The following is an 18444-nucleotide window of genomic DNA, read 5'->3' on the forward strand; positions in this document are numbered from 1 at the left end:
GTATTATACTATTTCTCTGAGACCAGGTTGCTTAACAACAAAGGAGAATCATGGAAATAATTTACGTTGGCAGTTAGGGAAACTAATGACAAAGGTTAGGATAATTTATGTAAATGCTTAGGTGAAACGGGTTAAAGGGAAAATCCACTCAAACTATATTTTAGTATTTTTTCCTTTAGTCCACTGTTGATACATTCCATGTTCATGCACTAGTCGGAACTAGGAAACTCTGACATTTCCAACATGGTAACTGCGTTCAACAAATCAGCAAGTCGGAAATGTTGGAGTTTCCTAGTCCCGACAAGGATGTAAACGCGGACTAGTTCCCAGCAGTGTCACCGGCCACATCATTATAATGATGCGTTTTTCATCGTAAGATGCGTTTGAAATGAAAATAAAACATTTTGGGGCTTCATTTTCCATTGCACTCATCAAATCTCATTCCTTTTTTCTTTTTGGAAAGCCCAGCCTCCATCAGAGCGATGCATAACACAGAGGTAACAGTAGAATATTAGAAAGCACTAGTGTGTTTCTATTTTAACGCTTTGTCTGCCGTAGCATTCTTTTAGTCCATCAAGCCTATTGTTTTCTGCTGCTTCTAGATTGGGCTTAACTATCGGAGTAGACCTACGTCTTCTTTTGCTAACTAACATCTCCCACTGTACTTTCTCTCTGCTCCTCTCTCTCTACTTTCTCCTTTCCCACGCCCCCCCCCCCCCCCCCCCCCCCTTCCAGGCCTCCCACTCTGCCTCTTCCTCGTCCTCTTCCTCGTCCTCTCTCTCCTGCCACCTTCAGCAGTCGCAGGCTGCAGTGGTGGTGGAGGAGGAGACGGGGGCTGCTCTCAGCATGTCAGTCTCTAACTCCTCCCTGAACACCCCCATGGTGAGTGACTCTCAGTGGGCTTGTCTGCCTGCCTGTCTGATTCTCTGCTCTTCTCACTCTCTACAGCAGACTTGGCTTTAAATAGTATTTGTTTTCTTTCTAAAACGTTTTATTTAACTTGGAAAGTCAGGGGCAAAGTGCGGTGCTAAATCAAATAAAAGTGTTGCACTTTGGGAACTATTTAATTGGTCCCACCGTGTCAGGCAAGCTCGATCAAGTGCATCAGAAGTATTTGAAAGAAAACCAATACCAGTTGAAACCTTGTCTGCTCCGCCACAGACACGACTGTGCTTCTGCTTTAGAAGTATTGACACCAATACAAAACGTTATTTTATTAGCCATTAGCCATTGTAGACATGTTCAGCTACTGATAAGGGAGTATATTGTGCAAAAACCACACACTGGCAAACACACGTTCGTTCTTCACTCTCTATCAGACGCCTCAATATTTACACACTAAATGGCAATCTCTGTCAGAGAGAAAGCATGCAGTTGAAAAGGTGTGTTTTCATCCAGAATTTGTGAAATGTGTTATTTATATTAGCGGATGTCATTCATTTAAAACTGGGGCTTGAACACAATCCAGAACCATTATGATACAAACGCAGCAAATGAATGTTCTGTATTCTTTGTCTAATCATTCTAGTTTTGGAGCAATGTTGAGAACAATTGATCTGTTCTTGCTGAAGAACCATTGATCCTTGTTGCACCCTTTTGACTTGGTTTCAATTAAATCTATATGCATGGGATATTCAACAGATCTGTTACAAGTTACAACAAGCACATTTTGTGAATGTCATTTTGAAGAGACTGAGTTGAATTAGGAATTCTAGTCACTGACTGACCAGTCAGATACAGACAATATAGCCTACAGTCATATTGTTCTCCGATGGCAAGTATGCCAATGCATCTCAATTATTTATTTAAAAAAATATTTGCTCTTTGACCTTGTAGATCTCTCAAGTAGCTTTTGTCTTAATCTCTCTCTCTTTCCTTCTCATTTCTCGCCTTCGCTCTCTCAGCATAAGACAGTTCTCCGGTCCTATTCTCAGGACTTTGCGCCTCTCTGCCAATCTTCCATTCCATATCTTCTCTCATCTGTCTCTTCCCACTCTGCCATTGTCCACCAATCACAGAGCATGGACCTAGCGGCCCCGGGCAGTGGCAGCCCTGACCCTGTGCTGGTGGCCAACGGCTCTCTGGACAGCTCTGGTGGCTCTCTTGCTATCTGTCTTCTCACTGACTCTTCTTTCTCTGACACTCGTCAAACCTCTTTGGTGAGCCCTAGCTGTGTGTTGTGACAAGTGTTAGGCACTGTGCGAAAAGAAAATGTGATTGCAATTTGACAGGGGGGGTGCTATTGAAGAAGAGCACAGATCTGGAGTAGGGTATAAACATTGTTAGCAAAGGGCTGTTTCAATATCGGTGACATGATGTTCTTATCCTTGAAAATAGGCCAAACCCTAGTTAAAAAACAAGTCTGCAGCTCTATGTATGCTGTGGTGATTGGAACAGTTGGTTCTTAGTGGTTTCATTTGAGATCAATCAATTTTCAATCAATTTTATTTTATATAGCCCTTCGTACATCAGCTAATATCTCGAAGTGCTGTACAGAAACCCAGCCTAAAATGAGATGATATACAGTGGGGCAAAAAAGTATTTAGTCAGCCACCAATTGTGCAAGTTCTCCCACTTAAAAAGATGAGAGGCCTGTAATTTTCATCATAGGTACACTTCAACTATGACAGACAAAATTAGAAAAAAAATCCAGAAAATCACATTGTAGGATTTCTAATTAATTTATTTGCAAATTATGGTGGAAAATAAGTATTTGGTCAATAACAAAAGTTTCTCAATACTTTGTTATATACCCTTTGTTGGCAATGACAGAGGTCAAACGTTTTCTGTAAGTCTTCACAAGGTTTTCACACACTGTTGCTGGTATTTTGGCCCATTCCTCCATTCAGATCTCCTCTAGAGCAGTGATGTTTTGGGGCTGTTGCTGGGCAACACGGACTTTCAACTCCCTCCAAAGATTTTCTATGGGGTTGAGATCTGGAGACTGGCTAGGCCACTCCAGGACCTTGAAATGCTTCTTACGAAGCCACTCCTTCGTTGCCCGGGCGGTGTGTTTGGGATCATTGTCATGCTGAAAGACCCAGCCACGTTTCATCTTCAATGCCCTTGCTGATGGAAGGAGGTTTTCACTCAAAATCTCACGATACATGGCCCCATTCATTCTTTCCTTTACACGGATCAGTCGTCCTGGTCCCTTTGCAGAAAAACAGCCCCAAAGCATGATGTTTCCACCCCCATGCTTCACAGTAGATATGGTGTTCTTTGGATGCAACTCAGCATTCTTTGTCCTCCAAACACGACGAGTTGAGTTTTTACCAAAAAGTTCTATTTTGGTTTCATCTGACCATATGACATTCTCCCAATCTTCTTCTGGATCATCCAAATGCTCTCTAGCAAACTTCAGACGGGCCTGGACATGTACTGGCTTAAGCAGGGGGACACGTCTGGCACTGCAGGAGTTGAGTCCCTGGTGGCGTAGTGTGTTACTGATGGTAGGCTTTGTTACTTTGGTCCCAGCTCTCTGCAGGTCATTCACTAGGTCCCCCCGTGTGGTTCTGGGATTTTTGCTCACCGTTCTTGTGATCATTTTGACCCCACGGGGTGAGATCTTGCGTGGGGCCCCAGATCGAGGGAGATTATCAGTGGTCTTGTATGTCTTCCATTTCCTAATAATTGCTCCCACAGTTGATTTCTTCAAACCAAGCTGCTTACCTATTGCAGATTCAGTCTTCCCAGCCTGGTGCAGGTCTACAATTTTGTTTCTGGTGTCCTTTGACAGCTCTTTGGTTTTGGCCATAGTGGAGTTTGGAGTGTGACTGTTTGAGGTTGTGGACAGGTGTCTTTCATACTGATAACAAGTTCAAACAGGTGCCATTAATACAGGTAACGAGTGGAGGACAGAGGAGCCTCTTAAAGAAGAAGTTACAGGTCTGTGAGAGCCAGAAATCTTGCTTGTTTGTAGGTGAGCAAATACTTGTTTCCCACCATAATTTGCAAATAAATTCATTAAAAATCCTACAATGTGATTTTCTGGATTTTTTTTCATTTTGTCTGTCATAGTTGAAGTGTAACTATGATGAAAATTACAGGCCTCTCATCTTTTTAAGTGGGAGAACTTGCACAATTGGTGGCTGACTAAATACTTTTTTGCCCCACTGTAGGTACTTGTTTGTTTTGTCTGGCTAGTTGTGAGAAGCTTTCGCATTCGGAACCACATTTGCTTTTTCCTAGCATCTGTCATTCTCTTTGCTGTCTTTCTTTTTTCCCCCGTAGAGCGAAAGCGCTAACGAGGAAGGCGGGGAGGGAGAGTACGTTAATCTGTACACATCCAGCCAAGCCAACGGAGATGGGCTCTCCCGCCGAGTAAGTAGCCTTAGCAGAGAGGCTGCATGGGAGCGAGGAGAGAAAAGCGTGCTTTCACAGACAGTTGCACCATGACTGACAACAGACCTCACTAAGTAACCCTATCTGTATGTGACCTAACCACTCAGGATTCGCTGTGTCTCTTCGACCGCTTGGCATGCCCTGCTTTGGTTACTGCCTGTACATTACCATGTTTCTCTTCCTTTCCCCAAATCCCCTACTACTGGACTGTCCCCATTAGAGGTCGACCGATCATGATTTTTCAACGTCGATACCGATTATTGGAGGACCAAAAAATGCAGATGCCGATTAATTTATTTATTTGTAATAATGACAATTACAACAATACTGAATGAACACTTTTATTTAAACTTAATATAATACATCAATAAAATCAATTTAGCCTCAAATAAATAATGAAACATGTTCAATTTGGTTTAAATAATGCAAAAACAAAGTGTTGGAGAAGAAAGTAAAAGTGCAATATGTGCCATGTAAAAAAGCTAACGTTTAAGTTCCTTGCTCAGAACATATGAAAGCTGGTGGTTCCTTTTAACAAGAGTCTTCAATATTCCCAGGTAAGAAGTTTTAGGTTGTAGTTATTATAGGAATTAAAGGACTATTTCTCTCTATACGATTTGTATTTCATATACCTTTGACTATTGGATGTTCTTATAGGCACTATAGTATTGCCAGTGTAACAGTATAGCTTCCGTCCCTCTCTTCGCCCCTACCTGGGCTCAAACCAGGGACACATCGACAAGAGCCACCCTCAAAGCATCGTTACCCATCGCTCCACAAAAGCTGTGGCCCTTGCAGGGCAAGGGGAACAACTACTTCAAGGTCTCGGAGCGAGTGACGTCACCGATTGAAACGCTATTAGCGCGCACCCTGCTAACTAGCTAGCCATTTCACATCGGTTACACCAGCCTAATCTCGGGAGTTGATAGACTTGAAGTCATAAACAGCTCAATGCTTGAAGCACAGCGAAGAGCTGCTGGCAAATGCAGGAAAGTGCTGTTTGAATGAATGCTACGAGCCTGCTGCTGCCTACCACCGCTCAGTCAGACTGCTCTATCAAATATCAAATCATAGACTTAATTATAACATAATAACACACAGAAATACGAGCCTTAGGTCATTAATATGGTCAAAACGTTTATTCTTTCAGTGAAATACGGAACCGTTCTGTATTTTATCTAACAGGTGGCATCCATAAGTCTATAATATTGCTGTTACATTGCACAACCTTAAATGTTATGTCATAATTATGTACAATTCTGGCAAATTAATTAGTCTTTGTTAGGAATAAATGGTCTTCACACAGTTCGCAACGAGCCAGGCGGCCCAAACTGCTGCATATACCCTGACTCTGCTTGCACGGAACGCAAGAGAAGTGACACAATTTCCCTAGTTAAAATAAATTCATGTTAGCAGGCAATATTAACTAAATATGCAGTTTAAAAATATATACTTGTGAATTGATTTTAAAGAAAGTCATTGATGTTTATGATTAGGTACACATTGGTGCAACGACAGTGCTGTTTTCGAATGCGCTTGTTAAATCATCACCCGTTTGGCGAAGTAGGCTGTGATTCGATGAGAAATTAACAGGCACCGCATCGATTATATGCAACGCAGGACAAGCTAGATAAACTTAGTAATATCATCAACCATGTGTAGTTAACTAGTGATTATGTAAAGATTGATTGTTTTTTATAAGAGAAGTTTAATGCTAGCTAGCAACTTACCTTGGCTTCTTGCTGCACTTGCGTAACAGTTGGTCAGCCTGCCACGCAGTCTCCTCGTGGAGTGCAATGTAATCGCCCACAATCGGTGTCCAAAAATGCCGATTACCTATTGTTATGAAAACTTGAAATCGACCCAAATTAATCGCCCATTCCGATTAATCGGTCGACCTCTAGTCCCCATTCCCTACTAAATGGGCCTATGTGTAGTTCTAGCTCAAAGGACATCAGTCACTCCCCTGTCATTGTCTCAAGGGGGATTTGTATCCAAGTGACAGTGAGACATTTTCTATCATGTTCATAAACTTGGCCGTTAAGGCCAGTGGTGGTTGTCCACCTGGGTCAGGTCTGGATCGTAGTAACTAATTACAACTGGATTCATGAATGGCTCTGAGTTCAGTCTGTGTATTTAACATCTTGCGTAAGGCCTTTCATCAGGAAGGACAGCCCAGTAAAACCACTAAACGCTCAGCTTATTTATTCATTCTTTCTCGCTCAAAGTTTTCCCCATTCCCCGCGTTTTTAGTTTTAAAAATCTGGACTGTCTTCTGGGTTGGAGATGGGTACATACAGAGCCTTCAGAAGGTATTTACACCTCTTGACTTTTTCCACATTTTGTTGTGTTACAGCCTGAATTTAAGGTGGATTCAATTGAGATTCTGTGTCATTGGCCTACACACAATACCCCATGAAGTGGAATTACATTTGTAGAAATTTTTACAAATTCCAAAATGTCTTAAGTCAATATGTATTCAACCCCTTTTCTTATGGCAAGCATAAATACGTTCAGGAGTAAAATTGTGTTTAACAAGTCACATACATATTACATTGCATGGACTCACTCTGTGTGCAATAATAGTGTTTAACATTTGAATGACTACCTCATCTCTGTACCCCACACATACAATTATCTCGAAGGTCCCTCATGGCCAAATCTACACTGGAGTTACTAACCACGATGACATCTAGTTTTGTCTTGAAAATCCATTGCAAAACTTGAAAATGGCACTCTAGCAATGATCAACAACCAACTTGACAGAGCTTGAAGAATTAAAAAAAGAAAAAATTGCAAGTATTGTACAATCCCGGTATGCAAAGCTCTTAGAATCATTCTTTCTGGGTAAGACTAACATGTAACTCAGGGGATTTGAATATTTATCTAATCAAGATATATTAGTGTTTTATTTTTCTTACACATTAGTTATTTTGTGTAAAAAAAGAAAAGAAAAGACAAATCAATTTTAATCCCACTTTGTAACACAACCAAATGTGGAAAGAGTCAAGGGGTGTGAATATTTTCTGAAGGCACTGTATATTAAGTGTATTGTGTATTTAGTGTTGCACTTGCACTAGAGAAGTGAGGCTAGAGTTATGCATGTATCCATACCACAGGAGATTGGTGGCACCTTAATTGCGGAGGACTGGCCCATAGTAATGACTGGAGTGGAATGGTATCAAATACATTAAAGACATGGTTTCCATGTGTTTGATGTCATTCCATTTCTCCATTCTAGTTATTATTATGAGCCGTCCTCCCCTCAGCAGCCTCCACTGATCCATAGAGCGTGTGATATTAATAGTGTGTGTGAACTACCATTGTCTGTTTTCCTCAAAGCTGACGGAACAACTCACTGAATACTAAGTTGAAACCTCCATGTGCTTAGACAACATACCCACACATCTACCTTAACTAAGAAAGCATTTACCTTTATCTTGACCTCAGGGTCATGTTCATTAGGTACCGAACAGAAGAAAATAACCTGAAACAAGCATAGAAATAAATGTCCAATGAGAAATGCACATTTTCGTTTTCAACTGCAAATCATTGTGAAACCTTTTCTGTGCCATGCCCTAACGAACATGACCTCAGGCTGCTGGATTTGGTGTGAGACCGGTCCTAACCACTCTGTGTTGTTATCAGGACTCGTCTGCCATAGATGACTCACTGGAGGACACTGCCTCAGAGAACCCACTGTGCAATAACAAGGACATGTCCGATGACCGGTAAGAACCCATGCCATAACAGTCTGGCCTTTCTGTTTCCTTTTATTTTGAGGTTAAATAAATAATACAATATTCTCCATTGTTCCTACTCTCCAGTGACAGAAGGAAGGTTTCCCTTTTTTGTTATATTCTTTTTCTCTTTCTCTCTCACTCAGCCGAAGACAAAAGTCCTCTGAAGATGGGCAGAGTAGTGAGGAGACGGATGAGCTTTCCCTCATCGATCACATGGAGATCATGTCCCGGTTAACGCTAAAGCAGGAGGTAAACGTGTCCTCGTTTTCTACTGTTGATGGTCAGTCCATTTTACCTCACGTCTCTTTCAGATCAAGCTGTTTAATCATAGAGCAGGAGATGCCTCTTTTTATGTGATACTTCATAGGATCCTACATGGCTCTACGGTGCGACTATTTTACTCACATATGCGCCTAGAAATAAATGTGTGCAAACGTTTAATTTTTATTTGTATGTTTTACCCCTTTTTCTCCCCAATTTCGTGGTATCCAATTGGTAGTTACAGTCTTGTCTCATCGCTGCAACTCCCCTACGGACTCGGGAGAGGCGAAGGTTGAGAGCCGTGCGTCCTCAGAAACACGACCCAGCCAAGCCGCACTGCTTCTTGACACAATGCATGCTTAAGCCGGAAGTCAGCCGCACCAATGTGTCGGAGGAAACACCGTACACATGGCGACCGTGTCAGCGTGCATACGCCCGGCCTGCCACAGGAGTCACTAGAGCACGATGGGACAAGGACATCCCTGCCGGCCAAACCCTCCCCTAAACCAGCCAACGCTGGGCCAATTGTGCGCCGCCCCATGGGTCTCCCGGTCACGGCCGACTGTAACAGAGCTTGGACCCGAACCAGGATCTCTCTAAGCCAGTGCCTTAGACCACTGCGCCACTCGGGAGACCCCTGTGTCCAAACTTACCTGAAAGTCTACTAAAGTGTGACTTTGTTCTCGTGTTTCTTGGCTATTTACATCGTTTTGTTCACACACTGGGTTGTATTTCAATGTTAGTTTGAGCTTGCTCAACTGCTATCAAAGAGACATGTCGGAGAATCTCATCTCTCACAGACAGACATGTGAGTCCCACCATTACAATGGTAAAGTCCCGCCCCTTAAAGGGGAAGCTGAAATGTTTTGTCTCACCTAAGTGACTCAAATATTTGAGGGTACATTGTAATTGATTCAGCATGGAAGACTCCAAAAACCAAACTTTTTGCCATTTCTTAGAATAACAACACTCTTCCTCATACTTTTATTGTGCACCTACATTTTATTTTTGTCCTCGTAACTTTTTCAACTTAGGAGCACATGTGCTAATACATACTACTAATACAGAATAAGCCACCAATCAGCTGTTTACAGAGAGCTTGCCCTCTGCTGGCCCCTGCCTCTGTAACTCAAATGCAACGTCCCTGTATGTTACTGTTACGAGGTCCAGAGCCTGCTGGTTTTCTGTTCTACCTGATAATTGCACCCACCTGGTATCCCAGGTCTAAATCAGTCCCTGATTAGAGGGGAACAATGAAAAAACACAGTGGAAGTGGCTTTGAAGTCTAGAGTTGATTTTGCGGGGGCTATATGATCACATTCTCACAGTAGATGATAAGTATGTAGGTGACGATCTGGAGTTAGCATGGTGCGGTCAGTGCAGCTTTAGTAGCGCCTATCCCCTTATAGAAAACCCCCTCATGGCTAGCATGGCTTTTCAAAACATATTTTTCAATATTGTTAGAATGGTTTCATCAGGACAGTCACTTGTAGGGCTACACTAGGACTCCTCATGAGGTCAACACTTAGGCTAATCCTCTCTCTCTCTGCCCTTACAACTTTTCATCTGTCCACATGTGATACCAGAACGACGACGGTCCAGATGTCCGAGCCGGATCGGGGGATATTTTATTAGTCCACGCCACAGAAACGGACCGCAAAGGTATTTATGACCTCCGTAGTACACCCCCCTCCCCCTATTACATGCAGTCGGTGTCCACTCAGATGGAAGGTACAAGTTATATGCTTTAGCTACAATAGTAATTTACAACATTAACAATGTCTACACTGTATTTCTGATCAATTTGATGTTATTTTAATGGACAAAAAAAGGTGCTTTTCTTTCAAAAGCAAGGACATTTTTAAGTGACCCCAAACTTTTGAACGGTAGTGTAAATAATGAATTTATAGTCCAAAAATGGATGTAGCAACTAAGGATTCCAAGCTTTTACTAGTACTGCTTTTCTATAATACACCCAGACTTTCCTTCCTCCCAAATAGAGCTCTGGGGAAGTGAGAGGATATTCAGTAATCTCCTTTGTGGTCTTCTTTTCCAGATCTTGTCTTGTACTGTGAGGCTTTCCTGACGACGTACAGAACGTTCATAACCCCAGAGGACCTTATCAAAAAGCTGCACTACAGATATCCTTTCCATGCTTCACTTCTCACATGTGGACCCAAAGAGTTTCCTCCAACAAAGCCTGATTGGTTGAGACAATGGGGAATGGGTAGCAAAATCCCTACCACATCACAGTCGTATACACTCTGAATACTGTAAGATGTGTAATATACTTTGACTAGTTGTTTGTTTTCCTTAACACCTCCACACATACACCAGGTTTTGTCACTGCCCAGATACCTTCAAGAAGAAAGTCAGCAAAAACACCTTCTTTGTTCTCGTCCGTGTGGTGGACGAGCTGTGGTGAGGTCTCTAGCCTGTCATTTGACCAGAAGTCTAGCTATCAAAAACCTGCAATCTGCAAAGAAAAGTTTGTCCACCACCCTCTCTCATACCATTCTCTCATCTCTCCATCCCCTCGGCTGTGTGTGTCAGTCTGGTGGAGATGACGGAGGACATCCTGATGCAGCTGATGGACTTGGTGTTCAGGCTGGTGTGTAACGGTGAGCTGAGCCTGGCCCGCGTGCTCCGCACAAACATCCTGGACAAGGTGGAGCAGAGGAAGCTGCTGCGCTACACCTACTCCCTCAAACCACTGGCCGCAAGAGGTGTCGCTGCCAGGTAGGTCCGCCCGCAATTAGTGGACGAGGATACTGTGACAGCTAAAACGTCACGTCCCTTGTTTCTGTATAATGGATCAATAAAGATTGTATTGCAATGTATTTTGTATTGTTTCAGAGAATGTTACCGCTTGCAGAGGCATTTAGAAATGTTCTGCTCCGTGACAGTGAAGGATTTCCTTGTTGTGTTAGTTGCTGAACATCAATGTATCACAGTGTCTAGTTCTAACTTTGGCCATGTTCACTTTCTTCTAATTTCTTCCCCCCATTTCCTGTGTGAAACTAGACCTGGAACCCTGCACGACTTCCGAAGTCATGAGATCGCCGACCAGCTAACTCTCCTGGATGCAGAGCTCTTCTACAAAATTGAGGTAGCTCATCCAAGCATGTCTTTCTCCTCCTCCTGTGTATGCTGCCCCTCTGCCTAAAAAGTAGTTATTTGTGTCTCTCTCTCTGGACAGATCCCTGAGGTGTTGCTTTGGGCTAAGGAGCAGAACGAGGAGAAGAGTGCCAACCTCACACAGTTCACAGAGCACTTTAACAACATGTCCTACTGGTAAGTTTGCACCTCACATCTTCTCTTAGTCACCACGCTGCTTCTCTTCTTCCCTGCAGCACTTCAGTTCACTGCTCTCTCGCCGAGAGGAAAGCGGCCAGGTCTGGAGAACATGTGGTGACAAACTGATGCATCTCTCCCCCTTCGTGTCTCTCTCAGGGTACGCTCCATAATCATTCTGCAAGAGAAAGCCCAGGACCGAGAAAAGCTCCTCCTCAAATTTATCAAAATAATGAAGGTATGCCTTTTGAAATGTGGATACTTGAGCAAACAGTTGTTTAGGGCGTGTTTGTTGAAAAAGCAACAAATTCTCAGGTGCATTTTAAGATGGTCTCCCTCCACTCTCTTGCAGCACTTACGGAAGCTAAATAATTTCAACTCATATTTGGCAATATTATCTGCCTTGGATTCAGCTCCCATCCGAAGACTGGAGTGGCAGAAAACAACCTCAGAGGTGAGTTAGACTGTGGTCTAATTGATGTCCAAAGATTTCTCCGAAACATCAGTTTATTGAAGAAGAAAAAAAGGTGTAATCTTCACAGCAGTTACTGTAAGGTACCTCTAATATGAACTCTCTCTACACATGTTTTTGTTGTTTGACGTTAACATGGGCGACTGTCACTGTTCTCTTTACAGGGCCTAGAGGAATACTGCACGTTAATAGACAGTTCCTCGTCGTTCCGGGTCTACCGAGCGGCACTGGCAGACGTGGAGCCCCCATGTATACCATATTTGTAAGTCAACCTGCTGGTTTAAAGTGTATGCACTTTACTGTTCTGTAAGTCAACTTGCTGGGTTAAAGTGTTACACTTCGCTGTCACAAGTGATGCAAATGGATTTGCACGTCTACCATTTGTATTGCTTACTTTGCATTTCTCGTCTTTACTGTTTATTGTTTTTTTTCCTCACACGACACACAGGGGTCTTATCCTCCAGGATTTGACCTTTGTCCATCTGGGCAACCCTGATCAAATCAACGGGAAGGTCAACTTCTCCAAGCGCTGGCAGCAGTTCAACATCCTGGACAGCATGAGGCGCTTCCAGCAGGTGTATGTATACAGTGGCCAATCTGGCTGTCGCTCTCATACAGCTTTATGTTCAACGCACTTTTCTTACACGTAACAATTTGTTAATTCATTGGCCTATCTTGGTATTTTATATTTTCCATGAACTTTTACCATTTTTGCAATGTTTAGATGGTGTTTTCCCTCTCTCCCAGGCATTATGATCTGAAACACAATGACGATATTGTCTCCTTCTTCAACGACTTCAGCGACCACCTGGCAGAGGAGGCTCTGTGGGAGCTGTCTCTAAAGATCAAACCTCGGAACATTACGCGGCGCAAAACAGAGCGCGAAGAGAAGACATAGCAACATGTCCCACTGTATTGGGCCTTGGGTCATTTTACAAACTCTTCATGATTACAAGAGACTACAAACGAGAACTGTGAAGGCAGCTGAAAGAATGGGATGTTTTTTTGTTAGTAGTTTACAGGACCTCTCCGACTTAGGATTCTCTGTTGTGGATTGCACTGGGTCTCAGTCCGTGTGTGAGCAAAGCCAGTGGGATAGACACTGTGCAGAGCACAAAGTGTTGGGAGGCTCGCAAAAAGATTCCTCATGTTCACCGTTGTCGCCAACTCCATCCACCCAATGCCATATTATGGGTATAGTCCAAGCATTTCAGGATCTCACAACCAGAGACGTTGTCCTGACTAAAACCATATCATACTGATGTGTGCCATGGGAAACACCACTGTGTCATTCAGTTTCGGCTTCTTTTTTTAAATACGGGACACCAGCCCTTTTTTTGATGACAAAAACTGGGATGCCATAATGCCTGACATGGCAGAGAACCGCTGTTGGTGGTGCAGAACTTTGAGGCAAATACCTCAAATCACCCGGGTCTGCTTCAAGACTACTGGTGGTAAAGTTATTACTGATGCACACAAGACTGAATTTTGTAGTTCAAGGAAGTGTTGTATGATACTGTTTGACTGATGCAATTCAGTTTTCCTTTTGTTCTTGAAAAGGATGTGAAAAGGATACTTCAGAAATGGGGAGAAGTGATATGAAGTTTATATACAGTACCAGTCAAAAGTTTGGACACCTACTCATTCAAATGTTTTTATTTGTACTATTTTCTACATTGTAGAATAATAGTGAAGACTTAAACTATAAAATAACAAAAAAAAAAGTTTTACCTTTATTTAACTAGGCAAGTCGGTTAAGAACAATTTCTTATTTACAATGACTGCCTACCCTGGCCAAACCCGAACGATGCTCCCAATCACGGCCGGATGTGATACAGCCTGGATTCAAACCAGGGATTGTAGTGATGCCTCTTGCACTGAGATGCAGTGCCTTAGACCGCTGTCCCACTCAGATCCCACATATGGAATCATGTAGTAACCAAAAGAAAAGTGTTAAACATGTCAAAATATATTTGAGATTTGAGATTTTTCAAAGTAGTGACCCTTTGCCTTGATGACAACTTTGTACACTCTTGGCATTCTCTCAACCAGCTTCATGAGGTAGTCACCATTTCAATTAACAGGTGTGCCTTGATAAAAGTTAATTTGTGGAATTTCTATCCTTAATGTGTTTGAGCCAATCAGTTGTGTTGTGACATGGTAGGGGTGGTATACAGAAAATAGCCGTATTTGGTAAAAGACGAAGTCCATATTATGGCAAAAACAGCTCAAATAAACAAAGAGAAACGACAGTCCATCGTTACTTTAAGACATGAAGGTCAGTCAATCCGGAAAATGTCAAGAACTTTGAAAGTTTCTTCAAATGCAGTCACAAAAACCATCAAGCACTAGGATGAAACTGACTCTCATGAGGACCGCCACAGGAAAGAACACCCAGAGAGCTACCTCTGCTGCAGAGGATAAGTTCATTAGAGTTAACAGAGGAGACTGCGTGAATCAGGCCTTCATGGTCAAATTGCTGAAAAGAACCCAGTACTAAAGGACACCAATAAGAAGAGACTTGCTTGGGCCAAGAAACACGAGCAATGGTGGAAATACATCCTTTGGTCTGATGAGTCCAAATTTGAGATTTTTGGTTCCAACCGCCTTGTCTTTGTGAGATGCAGAGTAGGTGAACGGATGATCTCCGCGGTTCCCACCGTGAAGCATGGAGGAGGAGATGTGATGGTGCTTTGCTGGTGACACTGTCAGTGATTTATTTAGAATTCAAGGCACACTTAACCAGCATGGCTACCACAGCATTCTGCAGTGATACGCCATCCCATCTGGTTTGCGGTTAGTTGGGACTATCATTTGTTTTTCAACAGGATAATGACCCAACACACCTCCAGGCTGTGTAAAGGCTATTTTACCAAGAAGGAGAGTGATAGAGTGCCGCATCAGATGACCTAGCCTCCACAATCACCTGACCTCAACCCAATTGAGATGGTTTGGGATGAGTTGGAAAAGCAGCCAACAAGTGCTCAGCATATGTGGGAACTCCTTTAAGGCTGTTGGAAAAGCTCATTGAGAGAATGCCAAGTGTGTGAAAATCTGTCATAAATGCAAAGAGTAGCTACTTTGAAGAATTGTTTAACACTTTTTTGGTTACTACATTATTCCATATGTGTTATTTCATAGTTTTGATGTCTTGTTCTACAATGTACAAAATAGTCAAAATAAAGAAAAACCCTTGAATGAGAAGGTGTCCAAACATTTGACTTGTATACTGTATGTGCACTTAAGAATCGAACGAACACCTCACGAGTGGCGCAAGGCACTACATCGCAATGCTTGAGGCGTCACTACAGACCCGGGTTGGATCCCAGGCTGTGTCACAACCAGCTGTGACCAGGAGTCCCGCAGTTGGCCCAGCGTTGTCCGGGTTAGGGGAGGGGCTTTACTTGTCTCATCGCGCTCTAGCAACTCCTTGTGGCGGGTCGGGTGCCTGCAGGCTGATTTCGGTCATCAGTTGAACAACGTTTCCTCCGACACATTGGTGCAGTTGGCTTCAGGGTTAAGCGGGCGGGTGTTAAGAAGCGCAGTTTGGCGGGTCATGTTTCGGAGGACGCATGACCTGACCTTCGCCTCTCCTGAGCCCGTTGGAGAGTTGCAGCAATGAGACAAGATCGCAATTGGATATCACAAAATTGAGGTGAAAAGGGGGATAAAACATTCATGAACAAAAAAGTGATGTGATTTGTGTCAAGGGATCTATGCATAGCAGTGAACATTACAGCAATCATAAGTGGACCTTAGACTTGATATGGACCTTAGACTTGATATGGACATGCTTGCCTATCTCAAAGACTGAGGGACCCCTCAATGCCAAATGAAGCCCTTTCTAGCGCAAATACAAGATGGCACATTATCCCTTGACAGAATCAGACCACAGATCCCTGTGCAAGTAAATAAAACCTGCAGTATTTCTACATGTTGTGTGTGCATTATTTATTCCTCTCTGCCATAGTCATACCGTGCAGTGTGCAATTGGATGGCATCAAGTAAGCATAGAATGAATGGAGGGTCAATGGAGGTTTTCCTGATGAATAAAACATTTCTAATGGCAATCATGCCTGAAATATGACAGTCAGAAGCTCAGTCAGAACATACTTGGAAAAATCTGTTCTGCGCCATTGGACAATTTTCTCCCCACTTCATTGAAGAAGTGAACCTTGAGTCTCAAATTGATTGCAGTACCAAAGACAGAGTAGAGGGCGCAAAGTCAGTGCACCGATGTATTCCAGTGTAAACACAGGAGATTCCCTAAAAACACACCACTTTGAAACAGCTACAACCGGACGTGCCTTTTTTGAGCAAGTTAGAACTTACGCAGCAGGTTTGGAGAATTAGGTTAGGGTTAGCGAAAATTCTCTTCTAACCGTCTACAAAGTCACTTCCAGTCCTAGCTGTATCAAAGTGCCGTTTTTCGGGAGTCCAGGCCGTAGAGCTGTCCATCTGTGAGACCATAAATCAGTAGTCGACTTGAGGGTCTGCTGCCGTGGAGACAGCCTCTAATTGTCTAAACTTGGGGAGATTCTCATTTGGTCAAAAGACCATCCTCTCCTCGACGACTCAGTCCTCTCCTCCGTGAACTGGAAACCGATATGTGGTCGAGTAGTGTCAATGAGTTAGTAGGCGACCGGAAGAGTGTCCTCACCTCCTCCCGCCGAAGAAGCACAAGGCTTTTTCTCATTTGGGAAAAAGTCTGTCCTCCACCACTTTAATTTCACTTCCTGTTGAATTTGCAGACGTGTCTGCTGTGCGTTTTGTTGCTGTGCGTTTTGCTGCCAACTTTACTTTGCTAGCTGACAACTTTACGTTTTGTTTTTGTTTCTAATTACCGTTTATATTTTTTGTTTTTCCATCGCAACTTTTTTTTCCCTCATTCAACTTTTTCACTCCGGACGCTTTATCTGGACATGGTTCGTCAGCACCTTCAACAGCCGAAGCTAAGTAGTAACATTAACATGATGTCTTCTAATTGCAGTCGCTGTACTCATAATATACAGGAGAACGATCGCCTTACTGCGAGAATAGCTGTGCTGCAAGCCCAGCTTCAGACGCAATCGTTAGGCAAGGGTAATTTCAGTGTAGGAAAGGAAGAAATAGCGTCTGTGCCACCAGTAAGTACAGATAGTAACGTTAGTATAAACCCCCCCGCACAGTCCCCGCAGCCGGACAACTTTCTCATGGCTTCTGGAGGGAAATGCTGTAGGAATGCTCAACTGGTGTCGCTTATTCAGCCGACAGAAACTTTCAACCGGTTTTCCCCATTATGTAGCGAGTCGGAGTCTGAGGCTGAGTCTTCTCTTGTCTCTACTCCTCCCGCTACGGGGTCTGAGACGCCGAAGGCTCCAACCATTAGCTCTGACAAATTGAAAACCCTAGTCATTGGCGACTCCATTACCCGCAGTATTAGACTTAAAACGAATCACCCAGCGATCATACACTGTTTACCAGGGGGCAGGGCTACCGACGTTAAGGCTAATCTAAAGATGGTGCTGGCTAAAGCTAAATCTGGCGAGTGTAGAGAGTATAGAGATATTGTTATCCACGTCGGCACCAACGATGTTAGGATGAAACAGTCAGAGGTCACCAAGTGCAACATAGCTTCAGCGTGTAAATCAGCTAGAAAGATGTGTCGGCATCGAGTAATTGTCTCTGGCCTCCTCCCAGTTAGGGGGAGTGACGAGCTCTACAGCAGAGTCTCAGCACTCAATCGCTGGTTGAAAACTGTTTTCTGCCCCTCCCAAAAGATAGAATTTGTAGATAATTGGCCCTCTTTCTGGGACTCACCCACAAACAGGACCAAGCCTGACCTGCTGAGGAGTGACGGACTCCATCCTAGCTGGAGGGGTGCTCTCATCTTATCTACCAACATAGATAGGGCTCTAACTCCTTTAGCCCCACAATGAAATAGGGTGCAGGCCAGGCAGCAGGCTGTTAGCCAACCTGCCAGCTTACTGGAGTCTGCCAATAGCACAGTCAGTGTAGTCAGCTCAGCCATACCCATACCCATTGAGACTGTGTCTGTGCCTCGACCTAGGTTGGGCAAAACTAAACATGGCGGTGTTCGCCTTAGCAATCTTATTAGGATAAAGACCTCCTCCATTCCTGCCATTATTGAAAGAGATCATGATACCTCACATCTCAAAATAGGGTTACTTAATGTTAGATCCCTCTCTTCAAAGGCAGTCATAGTCAATGAACTAATCACTGATCATAATCTTGATGTGATTGGCCTGACTGAAACATGGCTTAAGCCTGATGAATTTACTGTGTTAAATGAGGCCTCGCCTCCTGGTTACACTAGTGACCATATCCCCC

At 43.3% G+C, this 18444-nt stretch overlaps 1 protein-coding gene across 5 annotated transcripts in view; it reads left to right on the forward strand.

The window, feature by feature from the left end:
• rapgef1a (Rap guanine nucleotide exchange factor (GEF) 1a) overlaps window positions 1-16046 on the forward strand; it is a 46743-nt gene extending 30697 nt beyond the window's left edge. The window contains exons 11-26 of one of the 5 annotated variants that reach the window (XM_055918910.1): window positions 736-882; window positions 1905-2159; window positions 4234-4323; window positions 7993-8075; window positions 8231-8336; window positions 9935-10010; window positions 10405-10489; window positions 10677-10769; window positions 10902-11087; window positions 11373-11457; window positions 11548-11642; window positions 11802-11880; window positions 11995-12096; window positions 12279-12376; window positions 12563-12691; window positions 12862-16046. In XM_055918910.1, the coding sequence (XP_055774885.1) occupies window positions 736-882; window positions 1905-2159; window positions 4234-4323; window positions 7993-8075; window positions 8231-8336; window positions 9935-10010; window positions 10405-10489; window positions 10677-10769; window positions 10902-11087; window positions 11373-11457; window positions 11548-11642; window positions 11802-11880; window positions 11995-12096; window positions 12279-12376; window positions 12563-12691; window positions 12862-13012 (1860 nt within the window). In that variant the 3' untranslated portion in view covers window positions 13013-16046. The remainder of the gene's footprint in view (window positions 1-735; window positions 883-1904; window positions 2160-4233; window positions 4324-7992; window positions 8076-8230; window positions 8337-9934; window positions 10011-10404; window positions 10490-10676; window positions 10770-10901; window positions 11088-11372; window positions 11458-11547; window positions 11643-11801; window positions 11881-11994; window positions 12097-12278; window positions 12377-12562; window positions 12692-12861) is intronic. The other 4 variants (XM_055918911.1, XM_055918913.1, XM_055918914.1 and 1 more) reach the window with 4 other exon arrangements.
• Window positions 16047-18444: the final 2398 nt, after the last annotated feature.

This window comes from Salvelinus fontinalis, chromosome 4 (assembly GCF_029448725.1).
Source record: "Salvelinus fontinalis isolate EN_2023a chromosome 4, ASM2944872v1, whole genome shotgun sequence".
Taxonomy (NCBI): domain Eukaryota; kingdom Metazoa; phylum Chordata; class Actinopteri; order Salmoniformes; family Salmonidae; genus Salvelinus; species Salvelinus fontinalis.